Source organism: Sander vitreus, chromosome 9 (genome assembly GCF_031162955.1).
Source record: "Sander vitreus isolate 19-12246 chromosome 9, sanVit1, whole genome shotgun sequence".
Taxonomy (NCBI): domain Eukaryota; kingdom Metazoa; phylum Chordata; class Actinopteri; order Perciformes; family Percidae; genus Sander; species Sander vitreus.
The window spans coordinates 8,495,101-8,517,025 of NC_135863.1; the positions used below are offsets into that span (position 1 = coordinate 8,495,101).

The 21,925-nt window shown below is 39.7% G+C and overlaps 1 protein-coding gene across 4 annotated transcripts in view; it reads right to left on the bottom strand.

Annotated features, from left to right (window-relative positions):
• The window catches only part of pde4ba (phosphodiesterase 4B, cAMP-specific a), a 146,497-nt gene that overhangs the window by 14,455 nt on the left and 110,117 nt on the right, over positions 1 to 21,925 (bottom strand). For 2 of the 4 annotated variants that reach the window (XM_078258561.1, XM_078258562.1), the window contains exon 6: positions 5,939 to 6,051. In XM_078258561.1, the coding sequence (XP_078114687.1) occupies positions 5,939 to 6,051 (113 nt within the window). Of the gene's footprint in view, positions 1 to 1,243; positions 1,505 to 5,938; positions 6,052 to 20,509; positions 20,550 to 21,925 lie in introns of those variants that run through there. The other 2 variants (XM_078258563.1, XM_078258564.1) reach the window with 2 other exon arrangements.

The window sequence follows — 21,925 nt, forward strand, 5'->3', positions numbered from 1 at the left end:
CTGCACAACTGTGCTCACTTGAACTCTGGATGCTTTGAAAGCAGAAAGCACCCCCATGTAAAATATCACAGCAGCAGTATTACACCAAGAAGAAACACTTGAATCACCAAAACCTCTAATAGATTACTCAACACTCAAATGAATGCTCAAATCATAAAGCAACGTTTTATCATGTTAACAAAAGTAATGGCATGTATCCCCCTAACCTTTGTGAAAACAATTCTCAAAAAGATTTGCCTTTACTCTCCAGGCTTTGATACTATGTTTAGAAACACCACTTAACACCTGGCTGGGCCTAATGTAACTTAAATCCATCCAATCCTTTTGCTTATTAACTCAATCACTTCCCTTTCTTTAGACAACACTAGACTCTTCGAGAGAAAGACAAACACACATGCTCATTTTTCCTAAGATGCTTTTTGCTCTACACGCCTGTTTTCAAACAGTACATGTAGCCACACGGTTCAACAAAATACCAATTACTATTGTCTATACTGTAGGTCACATAATAACTAATAAAAAGAGGAAATCATTTTAACATTGTTCCGAAGGAGAACAAAAGGGTATGCAATTGATAGTCTCTAGAATGCCTGTGTCATCTTTCGATCTCCACACACTGGGATCAAAGTTTAAGTAATCCCACAAACTTAAGTTGTAACTGCAGAAAGACAACCTTAAAATCCAGAGACAGACATTCCATCGATGATCTGCACTGAATTAAAGCGATGATGAGAGGTCTCTCAGTGTCTTACAATACAGCCACACATCTAAATTGAGCGTCATATGAAAGGATGCACAAGGGTTCTCAAAAGCAGAATGCATGCACCACTGCTTGTTGCATGAACCTCTGAAAAGTGTGTATGAATATAATAATTACTAATAAAAAGTACATACATATAGCTGTTAAAAATGTAAAATATACACTTCTGTAATGTACAACTACTAAACATCACATGGACTACTTTCAAAAGGGAGAAAAACTAAAGCACGCATTTAGCATCCACAGCAGTGAAATGTTTAAGTCCTCTGAAGATGATCACTTTAAACACCAAAGGATCAACTGAAACATTGGGTTTTAGAAGACTATAACCACAGCATGTGGAATCCACACCATGTGAAGCATCAACCAAAGTTTAGCTCTCCAAGTCAACGCAAGAGACATACAGGTGCAACAGTCTATTAAGATACCACAAAAAGTAAAAGTCTTTATAACTCACTACAAAAGAAAATCCAAGAAACTCACCTTTCTCCAACCATTTAGCTTCCCTAACTTCCTCTCTTTCTTGTCAAAGCAGCAGGCTCCCATGTTGCTTTGTGTTGAGTGCAGAGCAGAGTGGGGCTGTCGTCCGTTAGAGTGTCTGTCTCAGTCTGACTACAGCATGAGTAAACGGACCAAGCCTTGGCTCTCTGACGCTGGGAAACGCCACAGCTCTAGTGACTCACTTTGGGCTTCGAGGTCTGACTAGGCTTTACCTCACACCCTGTGTATGTGGAGCAATGACTGATAGTGTGTGTGTGAGAGAGAGAGAGAGAGAGAGAGAGAGAGAGAGCGCGAGAGAGAGAGAGAGACCGACCTCTGCCTCATACACACATCCTTATGGGGGTAGTCCCGCCTCTAACCTCTTGAGCTCCTTTGCTTGCTGTTCACTACTCCTGCAGTCCGGTAGCCACAGCTCTGAGGTTTATACTGTCAATATCGCATTGATCAATACCACTTACTGTTTTGATAAACACAGTGGATTTACTTGAACTTCGAAAACTAGCCAGGTACAGATGTGTTTTTATTTTAACCTTCAAGAGCCCTTCACGTTCACAGAAAGAGTGCTGTGGTAGAATAGTATTCGTGGAACAAAAATCGCTAAACCTTTCCTTTTTTTTTGTGAATGAATTTTGTACACAGCACTCGATAATCCAGCTGTTAATTTGACTTATTCATTACTAACTAGAGTAGGTGTGCAAATTGTATTTCCCTCAATAAACAGAGCTCTCTTCAGCCTCAAAACTGCATAATTCCTAACACGGGTCACTGGAGAAAGCATTGCACATTAACCCATCAATGAACCAACACATTGGTATTATGTTTGCCAACTCTGTTCTGTTTACACAACACATGTAGCACAAAGGCCCAGTAACAGCTGTGCTAAATCAACAGGTTTCAATTAGGGCTGCAACTAACAATTATTGTTTTTGGAGTATAAAATGCCAATTGTAATGACAAATGAGCCCAAGGAAATGTCTTTAAATGTATTTAGAGCCCCAACAATGAATGAATTAGTCAAACGAAATTTTTTTGTCATATGCTGCTTTGCTTGGTCTTGCGTTACAGTAAATTAAATATTTACGGGGGTTTTGGACTGACAGACATTTGATGAAATTAAAAATAAGAAATTGTGAATGGACAGTTTTCTGATGTTTTATAGATCAAAGGATTTAACTGAGTAAGTAAATCTGCAGATTAATCGCTAATGAGAAGAATCGTTAGTTGCAGCCCTAAAGGTCTTGCTTTGTCCAACCAACAGTCCAAAACCTGAAGATATAAAACCAAAAAAAAAACGGCAAATCCTCTCATTTTAAAAGCTGGAACCAGAGAAGCTGATTCTTCAACTTATCGTTTCAGCTCTGCTAACAGGTATTTCCACTATTGTTTAATTTGTCGATTAGTCTTTAAGTGAATCGATTAATGGTGTAGTTTATAAAATGAAAATAGTGAAAAATGTCTTCTGGGATTTCCAAATCCAAGGCGTGATCAAAAGATATAGATCATTATGCAATAATATAAAACGGAGAAAAGCATCTTTCACATTTAAGAAACGGACAGCAATGAATATTTATTATTTTTGTTGAATAAATGACTTCAACAATTAATAGGTTACAAAAATGTTTCTGCCAGTTGACTAATGGGTTACTCGACTTATCATTTCAGCCCTAGTTTCAAATAACAGAAGGTCTACAGCCTCGACACAGAAGAACATTCCAACTCGCAACAGGACTTGACCCGTCTACTTCAGCCATACATAACAGGGAGGACAGTCACGTACTGTAAGCCCTCAGCAGCGACAGCCTGCACTTCACCTTGAAGGTACTGTACAGCAGCAGCCTCTTGAATTTCACCTCCCTTGGAGTCATGTTTCATACTCTGTCACAGCTTGAATAACACTTTTTCCATTCTAAACACAACAGGTAGTTGAGGGGTTACATTAGCTGATTGGCATGTTCTTGTTATTAAAACCAGGTTGAGTGTAATGGCTCACATGACAAAGAGGCAGCAGTTGTGTAATGTTTTAGTTTACTGTGAAAACAAGGTTAGGATTAAGATCCTAGATATCAATGGGATTAACCGATCGTTATGTAGACACACAGCCACATACACACTCAAACAGTTCATGCATACAAGACGGACATGACAGAGTCCTTATTAGATGGTTACGTGCGTTTCAGGACACATTCACCCACCTGCCAAAGTCACATCAATGAGAGAGGGTCATAATATAGAGTAAGCACATTGTGCCACCTGATATGCTCTACTGTAGATCAGTCACATCCAGCACTCTTAATTTCTCTATACAGAATCTAACACTAATGGCTGAATCTTTAAAGAAACAAATCAAGACAATTTAACATGAGACAATGTACAATTTAGCATTATGACACCAACAGTGACATTAAAATGTGTCCATGTATAGTCAAATTACTGTCAACTTCTTATGGTGTTGCACTAGTCTGATTCTCTTGGCAGCTGTTGGGGTAAGTCTAATACAGTATTTTCTGGAAAAAAGAAGCATAAAACTGGCCCGTCATAATTCCACAGTTGGGATATTTTACAATTTCTGAAGTTGGGGAAGCTCATGAAATCAATCATCATCTGCAGATAACGTTTGGCTCAATTCTATCCACATTTTCTGTGATTGCAAAAGTGCTAAAAACATAGCCTAAAGTGAGATAATTCGTCCCACAAGTCCACAGATGAGGGTTGATATGAGCCAGCAGCTTTTCCACAGTAAAGATTTTTGTAAAAAGCATTGTGACTTTTTATTGTTTGGAAAATCCCATCTCATTCTGCTGTAACGGATATCCTGACATACTTCTCTCTACTCTCTGTCTCTCCTGTGTGATTCAATCGTCCTGTGGCCTTATATCCATGTCTACACTAAATGTCTGTTTGTTTAAGTGGTTAATAGTATTTATTCAGTTGTCCACATGTTTCTAAACTGAAACCAATCCAGCTGACTGTCAGTGCTGGGCGTGTGTCCGGATGACGACAGCAATGGGATAAATAAACACGACCATTAACCATCCAAACGGGCATGATGGGAAGTCTATTGTCGTCTGGAGAGTGAGCGGGGGATCAGGAAGGAGACAGGAAGAGAGAGTCACTCTGCCCCTCACACACACACACACACACACACACACACACACACACACACACACACACACACACACACACACACACACACGCACACACGTTCTCTCTCTTCCTCTCTAGTTTATTGTGTTTGACCCACTGCGGGATCCCTTGCATCCTGTTGTCCATTTTTATGAGAAATAACAACCTTATGCTCTTGGCTCGCTTGACAAACTGTTTTCAGGCTCTCTTACACACAGCTGCAAATCATCCTGTAATGTACAGCAGCTTTCCGGGAATGTCACTGCCACAAGCATATCATACAAAGTGTTTAGTATTGAAGGTTTGGAGTCGACAAAAAAAGGTGAAATGTCTACAGCAGTGTAAGGCATAATTACAACAAACAAACCAAAGATGGCCGAGCATCCAGTCTCATGTTGACAGAACTCATGTTTCTGTTATGGCCGAGGATGAATTATAGGAAATGTATACCAGACTCAAAGTAGTAGAGCCACTTGAATAAAAATTGTTCGCCCAGTGCATATTCCCAAAAAGTTTTCTGCCTGCGTTTTCCCTCTCAGTCTATAAACTTTACATTGGGATGATGTCATGCACTTAAAAAATTGAGCTTTTTGGTCATGCAGAATAGGGGTGATGGGGCCTAAAGGGCCCTGCAACCTGCAAAGGTAGTACCAATGATGATTATAATAATAAAAAAGGTAGGAAGTCATTTTAAATAGGCTGAATTAGTAACTAAATTTAAACATGTAAGTAGTAGTAATTCTAATTGTTAAGATACATGTACAGAGAGTCAATCCAGCGATAGGAATTAACCTTTAAGGCCAAATATTGCTGTGTATTATGCTCTGTCAGTGAGTAATATGGTTAAGGGGTCACTTAAAAAAAGAACCAGGAACTGAACCTCAGTGCACATTACTCACAATCAAGGACGCAGAAGCAACAGAATAACCAGTGGACAGTGAAAAGTTGTCTGACAAGGAAAGATGAAAAGAGGGCAACAGCGGGCCAAGACATAAAAACACACTTCATTTTGTCACAGATTAAAAAAAAATAAAGCAGAAATGAATGGAGCTTGATGCTGGTTTAGGCAGAAATAAGATAAGATAAGTAACATCCAGTCATAATCATACAAGTGTACAGGCTATACAACCTGACAGCGCTCATGCCAACACTGTGTACTGTTGCAGCCTCTACCAAACCAACATCTTCTTACTGTACATGTTTAGACTTTTAATATGGTGACTTTGCAAAGGTCATGCTAAGTTCATGTATGTTTACAGCTACGGTATCTCTGGATTCTGTACACTGCCATTCATGTTTTTATTATGCTAAGGATTAGTGCTCCTTGCAGAATCCCTTGCTGCTCAGATTTGAGAGCTCCTGCAAAGAGCATTTTTCTGTGTAAACATTTGCAATCAATGGAATGTTTTCAAAAAAAGTTTCTCTGATTTGAGGGATAAAATGAAATGAAAATGAAGGCAACATTAGCCTTGTGCCCTTTAACATTTTCTTCACTAATGACTAAGAAGAGTGAAAAAAAGAAAGAAAAAGAAAATATGATGCAGCCTCTCCTACCTTGTTAGAGGCCATGTCACTGACGGAGCGGTAGGTCTGGATGGTCTCCAGCTGGTCCAGACACCAGTCCAACTCCTCCATCGTCTCCATGGCCAGCTTCTGGTACGCCTCATCTGTCAACAAGCAGTCACACAGAGACACACAGTCAGAACAGACGGTGCGCATGGAGCCTGAGCACTGCCCAGCCACTCCCAGGCAACATCCACCCACAGGTCCTGCTCGGGGCGCCTGCTGCTGCTGCTGCTGCTGTTGCTGAGGAGGAGGAATGGCTAGAGGTGGCACCCGGCTGCAGCGCACCTTCATCATGAGGAGGTGTAGCTGTAGGGAGCTGTCAGCAGAGTAGAGCGGAGGAAGGCTAGGACTTCGCTCTGTCACACAATCAACTGTTCTCTCTGTGCATTTGTGTGTGACACTCCCCCCACACACACACACACACACACACACACACAATCTGAGGTCCTCTGCTCATTTACATGAACGTCAACCCCCCTAAGAGCAGGAAACCAAATACTCCCTCCCCCCCCCCTTACCCTCACCACACACAGATGCACTTTACCCAACCTCACAGGAAGCAAACAGACACCTGTAAATCTACACATGAATACACACACGTATACACTTTGGTCATGCCAAACCAAACTTTTGTTTTAACGGGGTGATAGAATGCAAAACCGAGTCGACCTTTCAGTTGGGTAAAATAGTACATAAAAAGTACCTCAAAGTCCCTTTCCTATGCAAATCTCACAATTTGAAACTGCTGCTGAAAACGGGTGAATCTCAACAAAGCTCACAGTTGACGTCAACTCGGTGGCTGTACCTTATTTGGCTCTAGTCTCTTCCTTTGTCACACCCCAGAATTTACATACACCACTGACCTGAGATCAGCTTAGTCTTCTGAATAGGTCGCGCAGATCTCAGAAATTTGATACATTGGTCGTCTGCTATTTCATTCCTAAATTTCTGAGACTTTTTTATGCGAGAAATCAACTATGTAAAGCTCAAATATGGGCAGTTTTACGAAAATTGATGGCTAATTGCAAATTTGGTAAGACGGTGTCGGACTTCAGGAGCTCCACACAGTCTGACGAGACAGCAGCAGCCCGCAGCGCTCCATACCCAGGGCAAAGTCACCGTTTCTGGGTTACTGGACTACCAAATGCCGGCGGAGCCCGCCGGCCACAGGCTCCCGCCCCCCCTGCATAATCATTCTATCACCCCTTTAACCATAGACGGTATATTAATGGACAGCGCATGTGTGACGTCACCCATTGGTTTGTGGAGAAGAGTCGTCGAGTTTGCCGTTACGGGCGCAGCCATCCTGGTTGCGGATGTGACGATTTTAGACGAGAGGGAGGAGTGAGGGAGGAGCTGCTTACACTCTACGTTACGTTACACACTTTCACTGGCAATCACATCATAGCCACGCCCTTAAACACCCCCTGCTTTAGCGCCGATTTTAAAATCAACGAGACCATAATTCAAAAAATCATTCTGTGTTGCAGAAGACTTAAAACTAGTGATTGAGACTATAAACTCATTATGAAAATGTTTACAGAGGTAATAAATCAAGTGAGAAGTTTCCTCTGGGTCACTTCCTCATCGACTTCTACAGAAACCGACCTCCTTTTGCAACCGCACGTGTCGCCCCCTGCTGGAATTCAGATAGAATGCAGGTTTAAGGCACTCCTGCATTTGCAGCACTTCGCCGAACCGGATGAGTTGTCCATTAATATACAGTTTATGGTTTTAACTAACTTTCGCTGACACTCATGCGCATACAAATACAAGCAACTGATTAAGTAACATCATTTAATCAGAGTAATGGCATCTGCTTGTTGGCTATAGGCAGATAACTGCACTCCACAGATAGTGATACTGTCTTGTTTGACCAGAAGTTTGAGACACAAACACGGTAATGAGTCTCTGGAGGGGCCCCACATGATGTTTTAATGAGTCCACATATATTCGAGAACATTTGTCATTATAATCTGGTGCATACATGTTATCAGCTGCTGTAAAGACATGTGTGTTTACTGCTTTGCAGTTTATACACAGTAGGTCGAAGGCCCAACCACAGTACACATACAAATGTAGCCCGGAGACAAAATTACAGGAACTGAGTTCGGTATCAATTTTACCAGAAATGAACAATATTTCCGTAACATTAGGCAACTGCCAGGATGTGTATGCCATTGTTTGATCATAATTTCTGCTTTCTACTGTCTTTTCTTTGTAAAACATTTGGTAACTGATATACCTGTATTATAATTTTTATAGTTATTGAATTAGGGCTAAAACTACTGATTATTTTCATTATTGATGAATCTGCCAATTATTTTTTCAAGTAAATGTCAGAAAATAGTAAAAAAAAGGTGACGTCTGGAAATGTCGTGTTTAGTCCAAAACCCCAAAAACATTCTGTTTACTATCACACAAGACAAAGCAAAGCAGCAAATCTTCACACTGTTTGCCATTTTTAATTAAGTCTTCGAAAAAAGACTTAATCGATTATTTTAATATTTGCAGATTGATTAATAATTTTAGCTCTATATTAAATAGTAATTAAAATAATCTATAACAATTAGTTTTTCACTTGTCTTGCAAAATAAATGCAGCATAAAGTGATGGTAGTGCAACAAAAGTAAAACACAGGAGGTAAAATAAAAAAATGTAAACTAATACTGGATATCTATCTTTTCCACGAGTCTAAACCCTTTATGTTACGGTAAGCATGATTATCAATGCAGTGAGGGACTTTTCCTTAAATTATTTTAAAATATTATTCATACTACAGAGTGCTTTTGACCGGATAGAGAGAAAAACAAGAATGTGCTGTAGCCACTGCAGAAATATTATTCCATGAATTTAGAGTCAATATTCCAACCCTGTTCCAGTGGTTTAACTGTTTTTTTTTCTTCAGAAAACTACAACTGTACGTCAAGGTTGGAGTGAGTCCTTGTTGGGAAGCAGTGTGCGATGAGATGGACACACACACAAACACTTGTCTGCTGCCCCTGCATAGTGTATACTCTGGGTCTCCTAGCTGCGGAGCACAACATGGCAGCAGGGTGTGCACTGCGGCGACCTTAGCGCGACCACGTAGAATGTGTCCCCTGCTCTGATCTGCTCGCCATCAAAGACATGAGCCTGTTTGCTCTCCCAAACACGAGAGGCACCTGGCACTCTGCCCACAGCCTTCCCCCACTCTGATGTGGGGAGTGAGAGAAAGAGAGAGAGAGTGTGTGTGTGTGTGTGTGTGTTTAGTTTAACTCCAGAAACAACTGATGTCAAAATCGGCTTACACTCATTTGAGATGTTTCTTCTCCGTATTCTCAACACTTTTGAGGTGGTTTGTTTAGAAAGCTCCTTTTCCCTCCAACAGTTTTCTCATTTGAACTTTTACACTCTGCTCAGACAGAAAGTAGCATATAAGTGGTCTTAGTTTCATTTATGGACTCATGAAACAACTATTGTCTTTTTTGATTAAAAAGCTATGTGTACATAAACACTTAAGGAGAGAAGTCGACTACAACTCCAGAGAAACATGTCATTAAGAAACATCCGATCACTAAGCTTATAATTCCGCACTGCTTACAAAGAGCGGGAACTAAAGAATGTAACGGATAATACATCCAGCTAAATCAGTTCACTTTTAGATTCTGGGTCAATGATAGATGAATTCAGCAATCAGCGGCACAGTGTTTTGATCCCTTTTTGCAACAGTTAAAGTTACTCTGGAGTTTTTGTCCTCTAGCACTAATGGAGCAGTTTTTTACCTGCATATGCATACTGGTAATGTAATACACAGTCCACATATCTACAGGTGTTGGTTTTGCGCCAACAAATGCAGCAATGCGCCAGCAAAGGAAGGAAAGAAGAAGACCGCGAGCTGGTTAACAATTCAAACTCTTGAAAAAAAAAACTGCTTTTTAAATGTGTGTTTTATGAGGAAGGGAAAGCGTTCAAAACGTTTTGATAGACCTAAATGAGACACACAATTCCTTTAACATTTAAAATTGGCTACTCTGCTCTGATTTTCACATCTGGCTGGCTCTTCATCATAGCAACCATCACTAAGCCTGATGATCACTGTAGTATTTAGAACAATTTGCCATATCAAACTGACGAAAAAAAATGTTTTTAAGTTGTAATACGTTTTACAAAACTAGATTGGGTTACAGTTTAGGGAAAGGGTGTGCTGATGTGATCAACATACTGACGTGTGTTCATGTGTGTGGTAGTGAGGCTGCATCAGTGGTAAAACCGAATTGCTAGATTTATTGTTTAAGCTCTTAACCACGTTCATGACATGGATTTCAAAACCCACAAAAACAATCTGGTTTAGTGAGTCTGAACCTAAAGCCAACTTCTTGTGGGTCCTCACATACTGAATCCATTCTTTAGGTAGGTTCCAAATCCACTTAACTTTGGCGCTTGTATAACCGTCTTACTCTGATCCCTGCCCTGCTGGCAAGCAGAGCCCATTCCAGTCAGTCTTTCCTCCAGTGCCGTTTACCACTAGTTAATAAAAACAACAACAAAGATTTTGTTGGCCATTGACTCTCAGTTATTTCTCAATGCTGTTATGATCGAATCTTATGTCAATGCTTTAAAAACTACACTTTAGAGGACAATGGGAAATAAATGACCATGAAGTAAACACAACCCAGTCCCTGCTTTTATTCTGCAGCTAAACGACAGACGAGTTAACCAAAATCATTGCAAGACATTAACTAGCCCGATTGTTAACCTTTATGGTAATTGAATGATGGTACAATCCCATGACAGTTTAATCATATAATCTGGTGAACATCAGCAGGGTTAAAGGGTGAGGCATGATATAGATAAGTTGTACTATAGACAAGATTACTGAAACTATAGACATGTCTGTAAAAGGTAATGGACTCTACAAGGATTAGTCAGAATGTTCAAACTTTGAGTGTGTTGCTAACCAAGAGGGATTTCTGCCATGTTTTTGTGTTTGACTGTTTGAGTTTTTAACTAATCTATATAGGTGCATTTTTTTTCTCACACTGTTTCTTTGTGGCTTGCAACACTCGCTGTAAAGACAAAACCATAGTTGTGCTTATAAAAGAAAAAGAGTATTTACTGTAGAAATTACAGTTGTAAACTCCCCGATTATTACCAACAAAAACATGCTTTTATATTCACATTTATTTCAACAGAAGAAGCATGCCTGATAGCTGCATACCATCAATTACTTTAGTTACAGCCGTCTGCTCTGTGGACTCTCATGGCCTCAGATGGACCAAGGGAAACAGCAGTCACAAGCCAACACACATACACACTAGCACCACAATGGAATAGGGGATTTCCACTGCCTCCACCCTGACACAAGGACCTTTCTGATCAGCGCTGAGAACTACAGTGTCTGTTCCACAGGGGCAGACAGGAAAACACACAGATACGCATGTCCAATCCGCTCAGACAGTTTACTAATACATATACATAAACCGAAATGTCTCATGACTGTACTTGGACACAAACATTCAAAATTGTACTTTCCAGTTGACGGACGCAGGGGTATGAGGATATGAGGCCAGCTCTTTCTCTAGATTCAATATTCAGTTTAGGCCTCACTGGCATGATAATATGCAGTATTTCCTACACAAAGTTAGCAATACCACCATTAACAAAAGATAAAACGGACAAAGTAGCACAACAAACATACTGTCGACACTTACGCAAACTTGTTACAGAAAACCTTCAGCAATAACATACAAAAATGTGTGGATGTTCTCGTTGTATATGTACAGGAGTTAGAGGAGATAGGGGTGGACGAAAAAAACAGGGTCGATCATATACAGTACATATGTAATGAAATCCTAAACAAGAACACAAAATATGACCTCAACATGAATTGAAAAGAGCTGTAGCAGTATTGTATGTGTTCCTGTTATTGTGTCTATCTATCCACGATTCATTGTGTTTTCTTTGTCTCTCTCAAGATAGCAAGTTTTGGAGTGATGCATTTTAGTTTTTAATCCCAATAGTAATGATATATTTGGTATGATGTGATTAACTGCAAAATATTTTAAAATCCTGCACAATTTGTTTAATTTGAGGCAATATGTTTCTGTTTTATTCAATACATTTTCCCTGCTATACTTAAATATACTGATTTTAATGGTGTTTCTAAATGTCTGTCGATTCATTGACGCAGGACTTTATGGGAGATGATTTTTTTTGTGCAGCAGGTGCTCACACACATCTCGTATACAGCGCATGGCAATAAGATTATTTAAGGACAAGTGTGCCCAGAGGACGTCAGACCAGAAGACTTAAAGCAGTGTGTGTTTGTGTTGTGTGTGAGACAGCTGCATCTGTCATCCTCTCGTGGGGATAGAGTCAGTTTCCTGCCTGTGATGTGATGCTTGCTGCAGCAGAGCAGGAGGGCTGCAGCACATTATCAGCAGCCATAAGCTGTATGGCATTGTGGAGGTGAAATCATCAGTGTTGATATCCTACAGGCACCAACACAGTTAGTAAAAACACACAGGATAAGAGGCCAGGGGCCTCTTTTATCATTTCATACTAATTTCTGCTTTTAATATATTGAGATGATTCATGATTAGATGTAAAGATGGTGTGAAGGGCTAGGTGCCACATTTCCTGTAAACCAGTGTAAACAGACCACAAACACTTAAAAGAGAAAACAAACTTTGACGTAGGCCAATCGGCAGCAGTGCCAGGTTCCTGAATGAGAGAGACGGGGGGGAGGAGCCATTCTTTTGTGACATCTATTGCTTTACAAGAAGCAGAGAACAGGTTGATCTGAAATCTTTCGAGGGGTTACACAACACTTCCTCTGAAAGATCAGAGACGGTATGGTGAGGCAGCGCTGCTCCTCCACTTCTTTACGAGGCAAATTATGACTTCACATGCACAGCATTGCAAAATCAATCCCTGACAAGTATTGTGAAAAGAGGGAAGATGGGTGGTGGTGAAGTTTGTGGTTTTAGGAGCATGGTATGTGGACCTGGAACAATAGTTGATTGAAACATTTCTGTAAACCGGCTTTCTGAGAAGTAACAAAATGACATCATGACTTTGTGTTTCATTAAAGGTTATTTATCTGATTTACAGCGAGGAGGAATACCAAAATGTCTCAATAGATGGTATCAGATTTGGTTGCCCTCTGGTTGTGAATAACATGTATAAACAGAAGGGAGAGACATAATGACTTGACGTTCTGTTGCAATGGAGGATTTGTATATGCTTCACCACTTATGAATTTACAGCTTCAATCGAGCCATAACTGGTAAGGGCATCTCTCCGGAATGCAGTGTCGGTAAAACAAACTGGTGCCTTTTTCATGTGGTGACCATCCAGAAGCAGCACTGTGACACATTTTGGACGCTGACTCACAGATTAAGAATTCTGATGTGTTGTAATGTGGTGATTAGGCTAAAGCAGAACTGATCAAGTTGTTATAGTTACAAGTTTGTTTGTTTGCTGTCCGTCCCTAATACAAAGAGACAGCTTTCATGTTTTCTGCTGCAGCCACTTGGAGTCTGAAGAAGGAAAATAAATTGAGGAAGCTGATAATTAGCCAAACTTAAGATTTCACTGTATATTCTACAGTAAATATAACTTCATTTTGTATTCAACTGTTCTTGGCTCATATCAACCTTTTCAGTATTGCTGTGTGTTTTACTATTATTTTGTCTATTTGACCACGTTTGTATTGTTGTGTCTAACTTCTTATGATGTCGCCTTGATCTGGTCTCCCTTGGAGGTCACCATCCTCAAAAAAAAGGTTATCTGCATTTAAAATACATTTTGGAAAATATGTATTTTTTTGCTTTCTTGCCGAAGTATGGACCTAGAACCGGGAGATGATTAGCTCAGCTTAGCATTATGACTGGAAATGGAAAACAGCTAGCCTGGCCCAGTTTAAGGTTATAAAAAAACAAAAAAACAAAACAAAACATGCCTAGCAGCACCTACGAATTGTATTGTGTAATCCATACACAAAATTAAATGTAAAAACAACAATTTAATATTTTAAAAGAACTTGTGGTGTCGATCTTCATCTAACTCAACAAGAAAGTGAATAAACGGATTTCACAAAATGTTAAAATATTCCTTTGAATTAAGGTTAAATAAAAAAAAATAAAAAATGAAACCTGAAAACAGAGATGAGTTGAAATCATCATGAGAAAAGTAGCTTTGCTTTTGCTCGGCTGTGCGGTGCTGTGCAGGTGAGCTTGTGGTCTTGGTGTTGTTAAACTTGTTGTTTCCGGTGTAGCAACAGGGGGCACAGTCATGTGACTTCTAGTCTGATTTGTGGCTCTTCTGCTTGTATTTAAACTGCAATAAATGTGACTGTTCCGACAAAACCTGTTACAAAATAGTGCTTTAACAGGGTCACATGTAAAAGCCATGTGTATGCTTCGTATGGTTCTTGCTGGCTCTTTCTCCCCCCCCACTCTCAGTGGACACAGTGTTCCCTGACCTTTCCATAACATATATATATGTACACCTTCCTATCTGATTTTCTATAGAACTCAGTGGGAGAGCCATAAATCTGAGTAGCATGCATCAGTCACATTTGATCCCTTGCAGAATCCTTGGAATACCACAAAAAGTATCTGCTGTGTTAATCAAATTGTTTTTATTTTTTATTTTATTTAGTACAAAGGTTCATGAGGATATAAGCCCACATTATTATTAATAAGACACAAGTTTAGCTGATTTTACAGTGCTACAAATGTCTGTCACAGTTTCCTAAAGCCAAAGGTGAGGACTTAACATGTTCAGCTTTGCAGGACCAACAGTCCAAAACAACCAAATACCTTCAGTTTGAAATGATATAAAACACAGGAAAGCAGAAAATGCTAACAATTTGAAAAAGCAGAAACAATTTATTATAGGCATTTTTTTTAAAATTAATTTGCAAAGTAATTTACTGCATTTCTTGTTACTGAGACCGAGAATGAATTTGACTCCTGTGTAATATTTCATGGAAAACCATTTGACCATATGCATTTGACGAACAACTTACTGTAATTCGTCATCCGCAAAGATGCATTCAGTTAGTGAGGAGAAATATTAATATTTCAGTACCCAACATTGATCCAGTCCAAATGGGGCTTCAGTCCCAACTGAGCTTCACAGAGGCCTATAGTGTCTAATCTGCTTATTTAGTTTGAAATAGCTAGAGAACCATATCCCTTTTTCTCCACTAAGTCGTGCATTGCACAGACCGTGAGCACTTGCACACATACTCATGATTTACACATGTACACTTTATTCACATAAAGAGAGATACAGAGTGATTTATGCATGTGGGATGTGAATGTGAGGAGCATAGTGTGCGGACTGATCTGAGCTCAGACATCTCAAAGTCTGAAGGATCACCGAGGCACCAAGCGTCTGCCTCAGATACAGTATTCACTGCTATCTGAACGGTCGTCATGTTCTGGTGTAAAAATATTAATTGTTTTGTTTCTAAATCTCTCTCACTCTCTCTGATAAAATGTTGACAGACGTCAATGGGGCGGTTTGTCTGTCCTATCAGCAGCTCTGTGGACCGGTGAGTTTAACACCGTCCTGTCCTTGAGCTGCACTCACCCTCACTCTCTCCATCTGTTTTGACTCACAGTCACATAAACTCTCACATCTTTTTTTCTTCCCTTTGCTCCTTCTCACCACAGTGTTTCGCTCTCTTCAGCTTCTATACACACAAACACACAGCAACAGAGCAGGCTTTGTCTGTGTTACCTGAGTTGAACTCCCACATTGGGAGCAACAGTACTGACTGGCCTGAATGGGTCTCATTGTCATGCTGACTGGCATTTGCCCCTCGGGTTGATTAGCATGGATCAGAGGAGCCACAAACCCAGTTAGCCAAACTTCTGTCGCTGTTGTTGATGCTTTTTTTCTTTGGGTTCCGTAGTAGCGTCTAGAGTTTCGATTACAGAGGTTTAGTGTTGGTGCGGGGGTGGATCTGATGTCAGGGGTGAGGACAGATTTCTAAAATCATCAGGAAAACTTTTGCCTAATCAGAACAGGCCATCATGCAGCTGCTGCTGCTGCTGCTGGACCCGACTCAGCTTCTTAGTCAGAGGAAAAAGTTTGATCACGAACAGAGTCAAACTCAATTTTAATAAAAAATTTAGTGATTTCTCTGACTTTGATTGCTTTTCTGACTTTGCTGCATATACATTTTAGACATTTAGCCAAAGCTCCCTGAACAGAAAGACCTGAAGGGTCAAGGGTCAATAACCTAAATTATAAAAAAAAAAATTAAAAAAACATAATAATTCTAACGTACATAGTGGTATTTAGTCATACAGAGATTTTTGCTTTTTTTTGCCATCCATTCCTGATATTACGGATGGAGTATAAAATTGGCCTTTGTTACATTTGAATGGTCCATGTTGTTGTTATACATGAGTCAAATCAGGTATTTAGGCTGCAAAACCTTTTCTGCAGGTGTGATCAGTTCAGTTATTTTGCATCCTGAAAATATGGAAGGCGCAGTGGGTTCTCTGGTTTTGAAACCACGGCTCAGATCACTTTTACAGGTTTTGATTCCAATAATGAGGAAGTAAACAACCTCAAAATGCTGATATGTAGCTACACAGGCTCGGTTTACGTGTCGTGCTCTTTTGTTTCTTGGCTTTGAGATATATGAATATATATATATGAATAACATTTTATCGAGGCCAAGTAAAAAATGATTTTTGTCCCATACAACATTTTTCCAGCTGTTGTTGAACTGTTGTCAAGAAAAACATGACTGTCTTATTAACATTATCTTGACTTATCTTAGTGTGCAGGCCTTGAAACAGAGCCAAGCCAGCCCAGTCCAGGTCAGGACGGAGCAGGCTTGATGAGCGGAGCGAGGAAAGGCACCAGAGGGAGCGAGGAAAGGCACCAGAGGGGTTCTATGACGAAGGGGTTTGCGTGCAACGCAGGATCAGTGTCTCCAGTAACATATGAAGACCAGCTGAGACAAACCTGAAATGACCTCGACATAGCATGACTTCTCATGATGGGTAAGCTTGGTGTATCAGTGTATCTGTGTACATGTGCGTGTGTGTGTGTGTGTGTGTGTGTATCCCCGACAACATAATAAAATCTAATTGAGCCAATAAAGACTATTGGCACCAGAGAGCAGGCAAAACAAGATTGATTGTGTTTGTCCATATTGGCAAAATGAAACTTTCTGATTGAATCAAGATTAAATACAAGATCCCCCCACGTAACATCTAAATAGGCATGTGGCCTAACATCGGTTTCATAAAAAACAAAGATATCTGGATCCTGCCTCTGCCAAAAACCAGACACGGTACCACAGAGTACTGATTACCAAACCATTGTTTGCCTGTTTTGTGTTTTTGTTGATAATAACCAGAAGGATTGAAGTGTGGGTATTTTGTTGCTGAATTCATCTCGAAAAGGCGACTTTCTGTCCTGTTCAACAAAGAGGGTGCGGAAATGGTGGTGTTTTTTGGCAAGGGAGGGAAGGGGGTCCAAATGCTTCCCAACTAATCAAACAAAAGAGCCGGTCTGTGAAGCAGAGAGCGCTTGAATCCATCTGCTCTGAGCTGAACAGGCCTGCTGGCAAAGGAATACTTCAGGGGAAGGGCAGCCGTCTACTTTATGACTGTGCTGACGTCAATGGCATAATTCAAATACTTGCAGAGTGCATGCTTCCAGCTTTCTGAACTTGCACTCTCTGTGGCAGGCCACAGCTAAAACCCGACATGGAATTGGACTCCAGTAAAACAAAATAACAAAACAACAACTGGAATGGAGTCACGTCAGGCTGAAATAGCACAACGCCACATGGTATTCATTTGCTAGCCCTTTAGTCGACACAAAGGCGAGTGACAGTTTGACACGTCTTTGGAAATTTGTTGTATATTTGCTAACAGAGACTGAACTATTACTGTGGTGCAGACCTTTGAAACGTCAACTGATTAAAGGGAGAATAGGTCCTATTAGCAGGAAGTGTATATGTGTTCATAGTTTTAAAAGTGAAATGGGAAGAAGAAAACCAAAATGAAATAAATGAAACCCCTTACTATGAAGAGCTATTCTCTTTTACTGAAAACTGGAAGTGACACTGGTTTTGTGTAAAGTGACGTGTGTTGGTGGCATTATAGTGGGGAAGCTTTTCAGTGTCTTGCCTATGAACACACAGAAACACATACAGCATTTAGAGCTGGCACATCAGTCAATTAACCCTTGTGTTGTCTTCCCGTTGTTTAAAATAAAAAATAAAAAATTCCACGTTACTTTTTCCGACGTTTTTGTCACTTTTCCCGATGTTTTGTCCATTTTTTGGTCACTTTTTTCCAAGTTTTTTGTCACTTTGTTCAAGGTTCTTTTGTCTTTTTCTTTTTTTTCAAATGCTATAAAACAGAAAAAAACACCCCAATTCAATGAAAGTATTGAACTGATCTTTTTATTTTACTTGTGAAGAGTGTTGTTGTCCACGTTATTTTCTTTGACAATTTGGTTGAAAGAAAACCAACTTTGGTGCCCCTCCGTAAACGAATGGTGAATTGGGAACAGTATATGTGCTGAAAAAACCCCCAAAACGTTTAAATTGAAAATTGGATTGAATCGTGACTTTAAAATCGAAAGTCAAATCAAAACTGATTTGGAGAATCACCCCTAGGTATTAGAGTTTAGATTCTCTGCCAGAGCCCGAACTTGACCCGACCCCACCCTTGGGTCGGGCCGATATTTCCCGCCACTATCCTCGGGCTGGGCCCTTGATCAAGCATTTGTGTTTTTTTAATCATTACTTTATTAGCCTAATTGGGTGAGGAGAAAGCTATGCCATAATCATGCGCAGCGTCTCCTCCACTCGCACGCATCACACCGGGCCTGCTGTGCTGTATTGTGTAGCTTAAGTGCAACGTGGAGCTTGAAGATGTAAAGAAAGAAATAAAAACAGGAAAATTAACTTTGAGCAAGTTTGGAGGAAAGTCGGAGGTATGGAACCATTTTAAACACGTCGTGGGCAGTGACAACATATGTGTTGGCTTTGTCGAGTGCATTAAGTGCGGCACGCTGCTCGCCTATGACAGCAAAAAAAACGTTGACGATGAACAGACACATGAAGCAGGCTTGCCATGGCAGAAAAGTTAGCCTTCAATCTCCTCTTATGTTACTTCTCCAAGCATACCCCTTCTAAACAGATTTCTGCAGTTCAAACAACTCGGAATTGTAGTTGAGAACGTCAGTTATAACGGCCCACGTATTAAAAAATTGTCGGGTATAAATCGGGCTCGGGCTCATAATTACAGTTAATGTGTCGGCCGGGTCGGGCTCGGACACAACGTGCACGGGCTCAGGTAGGGTCAGACTTGATTTTTTTAGGCCCGTTCTAAGCTTTACTAGGTATAAACGTAGGTAGGAAGTTGAATTTATTCAAACGACTGTTCTCTGACGTGATTTTTCTAAAGGTCATGACCTGAAGTGTCATTTGTGGTCTTTACGTTTCTTGTTGGCCTCAAGCTCAGTTAACCAATCTCACTGAGAGGACGCAGACAGACTATGGGAAGGTTTGTTCACAAGCTAGAAAATGCAACAGACCTGACATTTCAAGTGAGCTTTTTCAACATAATAAAGTATGATAATTAATTAATAATCTTATTTTGGAATGAGTATGAGTATTATCAGTATATCAACTGATAACAAATCAAATCAACAACCATAATCAAATGTTAAGTGGAATAACTGATAACATCATAATGACCCAACCAACCCTTTCAACAAACACACACACACACACACACACACACACACACACACACACACACACACACACACACACACACACACACACCTCGACAAAAGCAAGGCGGTCTTTTCCCATAATTCAGCTCTGGATCTCCCTTGGCTGGTACAGAGAGCTTTGAGAAAGGTAAATATTTGGTACTGCAGCATCTTTATGAAACAGGAGATATGTAAGGTGAGGGGCCAGGCCTGCCGTTTCTGGCCACTTTTCAACACCGGGATTACTTTCAAATAAACCATGAACACACCACTACCACAACAGAAGCCGGGCACCTGACTGACACTCGAGAGTTTGAGGGCATTGGAGCGTTTAAATGTAACCTAATGCTGGCACCTTTCTATAGCTTATTTGAGACAACACGGCTGTCCACACACACACACACACACACACACACACACACACACACACACACAAAAACAACCCTGTTTGTAGCAACATGCATAACATAATATAATAATTAAGGTGACATCCATCACAACTGTGTCCAAATTTAAAAGCAAACTCAAACACCTTTTTATTTTCTCAGGCATTTGTTTAATTACTGTGTGTGTGTGTGTGTGTGTGTGTGTGTGTGTGTGTGTGTGTGTGTGTGTGTGTGTTTGGTGTATGAATTTGTATGTTTGGTTTGTTTTTGTTGATAGTCTTGTTTTGTGTTTTATTTCTATTCATGCTTTGTTTTCATGTGTATGCTGTTTTTAATGTAAAGCATTTTGGGTTTACTTGTAATGAAAGGTGCTATACAAATAAAATGGACATTGACAAATTGGTTCAAACATTGTACTCACCAAAGTAATTTGTAAGATCTAGGAATTTGGCCGCATCGCTCTAAAAAAAGTCCAAGACAACAAGGTGACAAACATAAGCGGTCAGACATGTTGTAACAAGCCAACAGTTTAGATTATCTAAACTGTCTAAACTTTATTTTGAAGTAAAATCGAACGTGAGAGCAGTCCTAATGCAGGGGGTGTTTAAAACCTATATGACCCTCTGACTGTGTTCCTTGTTCCGATGTCACGCATTCCCAGACCTCAATAAATGTACAACAATTACAAAACAATTCTCTTATTCTAAACTGCGTGAATATTACTAACTCTTACGCAGATATTGAGGAAAAAAACATGGCAATTGAGTTTAATATTTAGTTTGGCCCCTTTAAATTGTTATTTTGTAGGGCTATACCAAATGTCATTACTTTCACAGCTTCTATTGAGGTTTTCGAATGAAGTTTAGAATGTCTGCCGTCATATTTTATGAAAGAAATTCCTCAAAATCAACAAGATCCTCAATTTGAATAAAGTGATTCTTCAAATTAAATAGTTTATTAAATCAACTTATATAACATAGTTTTGTCAACATAAATAATGTCAGCTAATCCAAAAATGCATAAAAATAATGATGAAATATTAACTGTGCCCTTATGCTTATATCAACGTTATGCAAAGACAGAAACAACACTCTGGAGTTATTGGAAATGTTTGTATCACACGAGTCAGAAACAATCATAGGCAGCCAACACTGGAATCTATTCTACAAATAGTATAATACTAATAACATTACTGTAGCCTAATCTTTATCTGAAACTGTTTATGAATACTGTTTTAAACAGAATGAATAAACATTCTGTGCAGCATTCATATGTTCATTGAGAATTTGAATGTCAACATTATGAATGAAACTAGAAACTATTTGGTACAGCCCTGTTATTTTTCAATTAATGTTACAGCTTGTAATGCTACAGTAACTTCATGTTTACTTGTTTTTGATGGGATCATAGAAAAGATGTGTCCGAGCAACCAATTTACCATTTACTTTCTTTCCTTCTTTTCATTATTGGTGCTACTGTAAAACGAAACTAGCTAGTTGTATAACTTAAAAAGAACATAACACACAAAATGAGTGATGGATTTACAAATAGCAGGTGCAACCCAATCCAGGTGTCAAGCTTATGTAACATCAGGGTAAGGACAGCATACATGCACAAGGAGAGACAAGAACATATGTGTCATGTTTAAACACAAGGCCTATCTTATTTACTTTGTCATCTGATGTAACAATACAACTGCCAACTGAGGTACCAAGAAACAACTTCGGCAAACATAACACTCATTTTCACACTCTTAAACTTTGGTCCTGTACATTCTGTACCATCATCTGTTTGACATCAAATAATCTTATGCAACTATCAAAATCAATAATAGCAA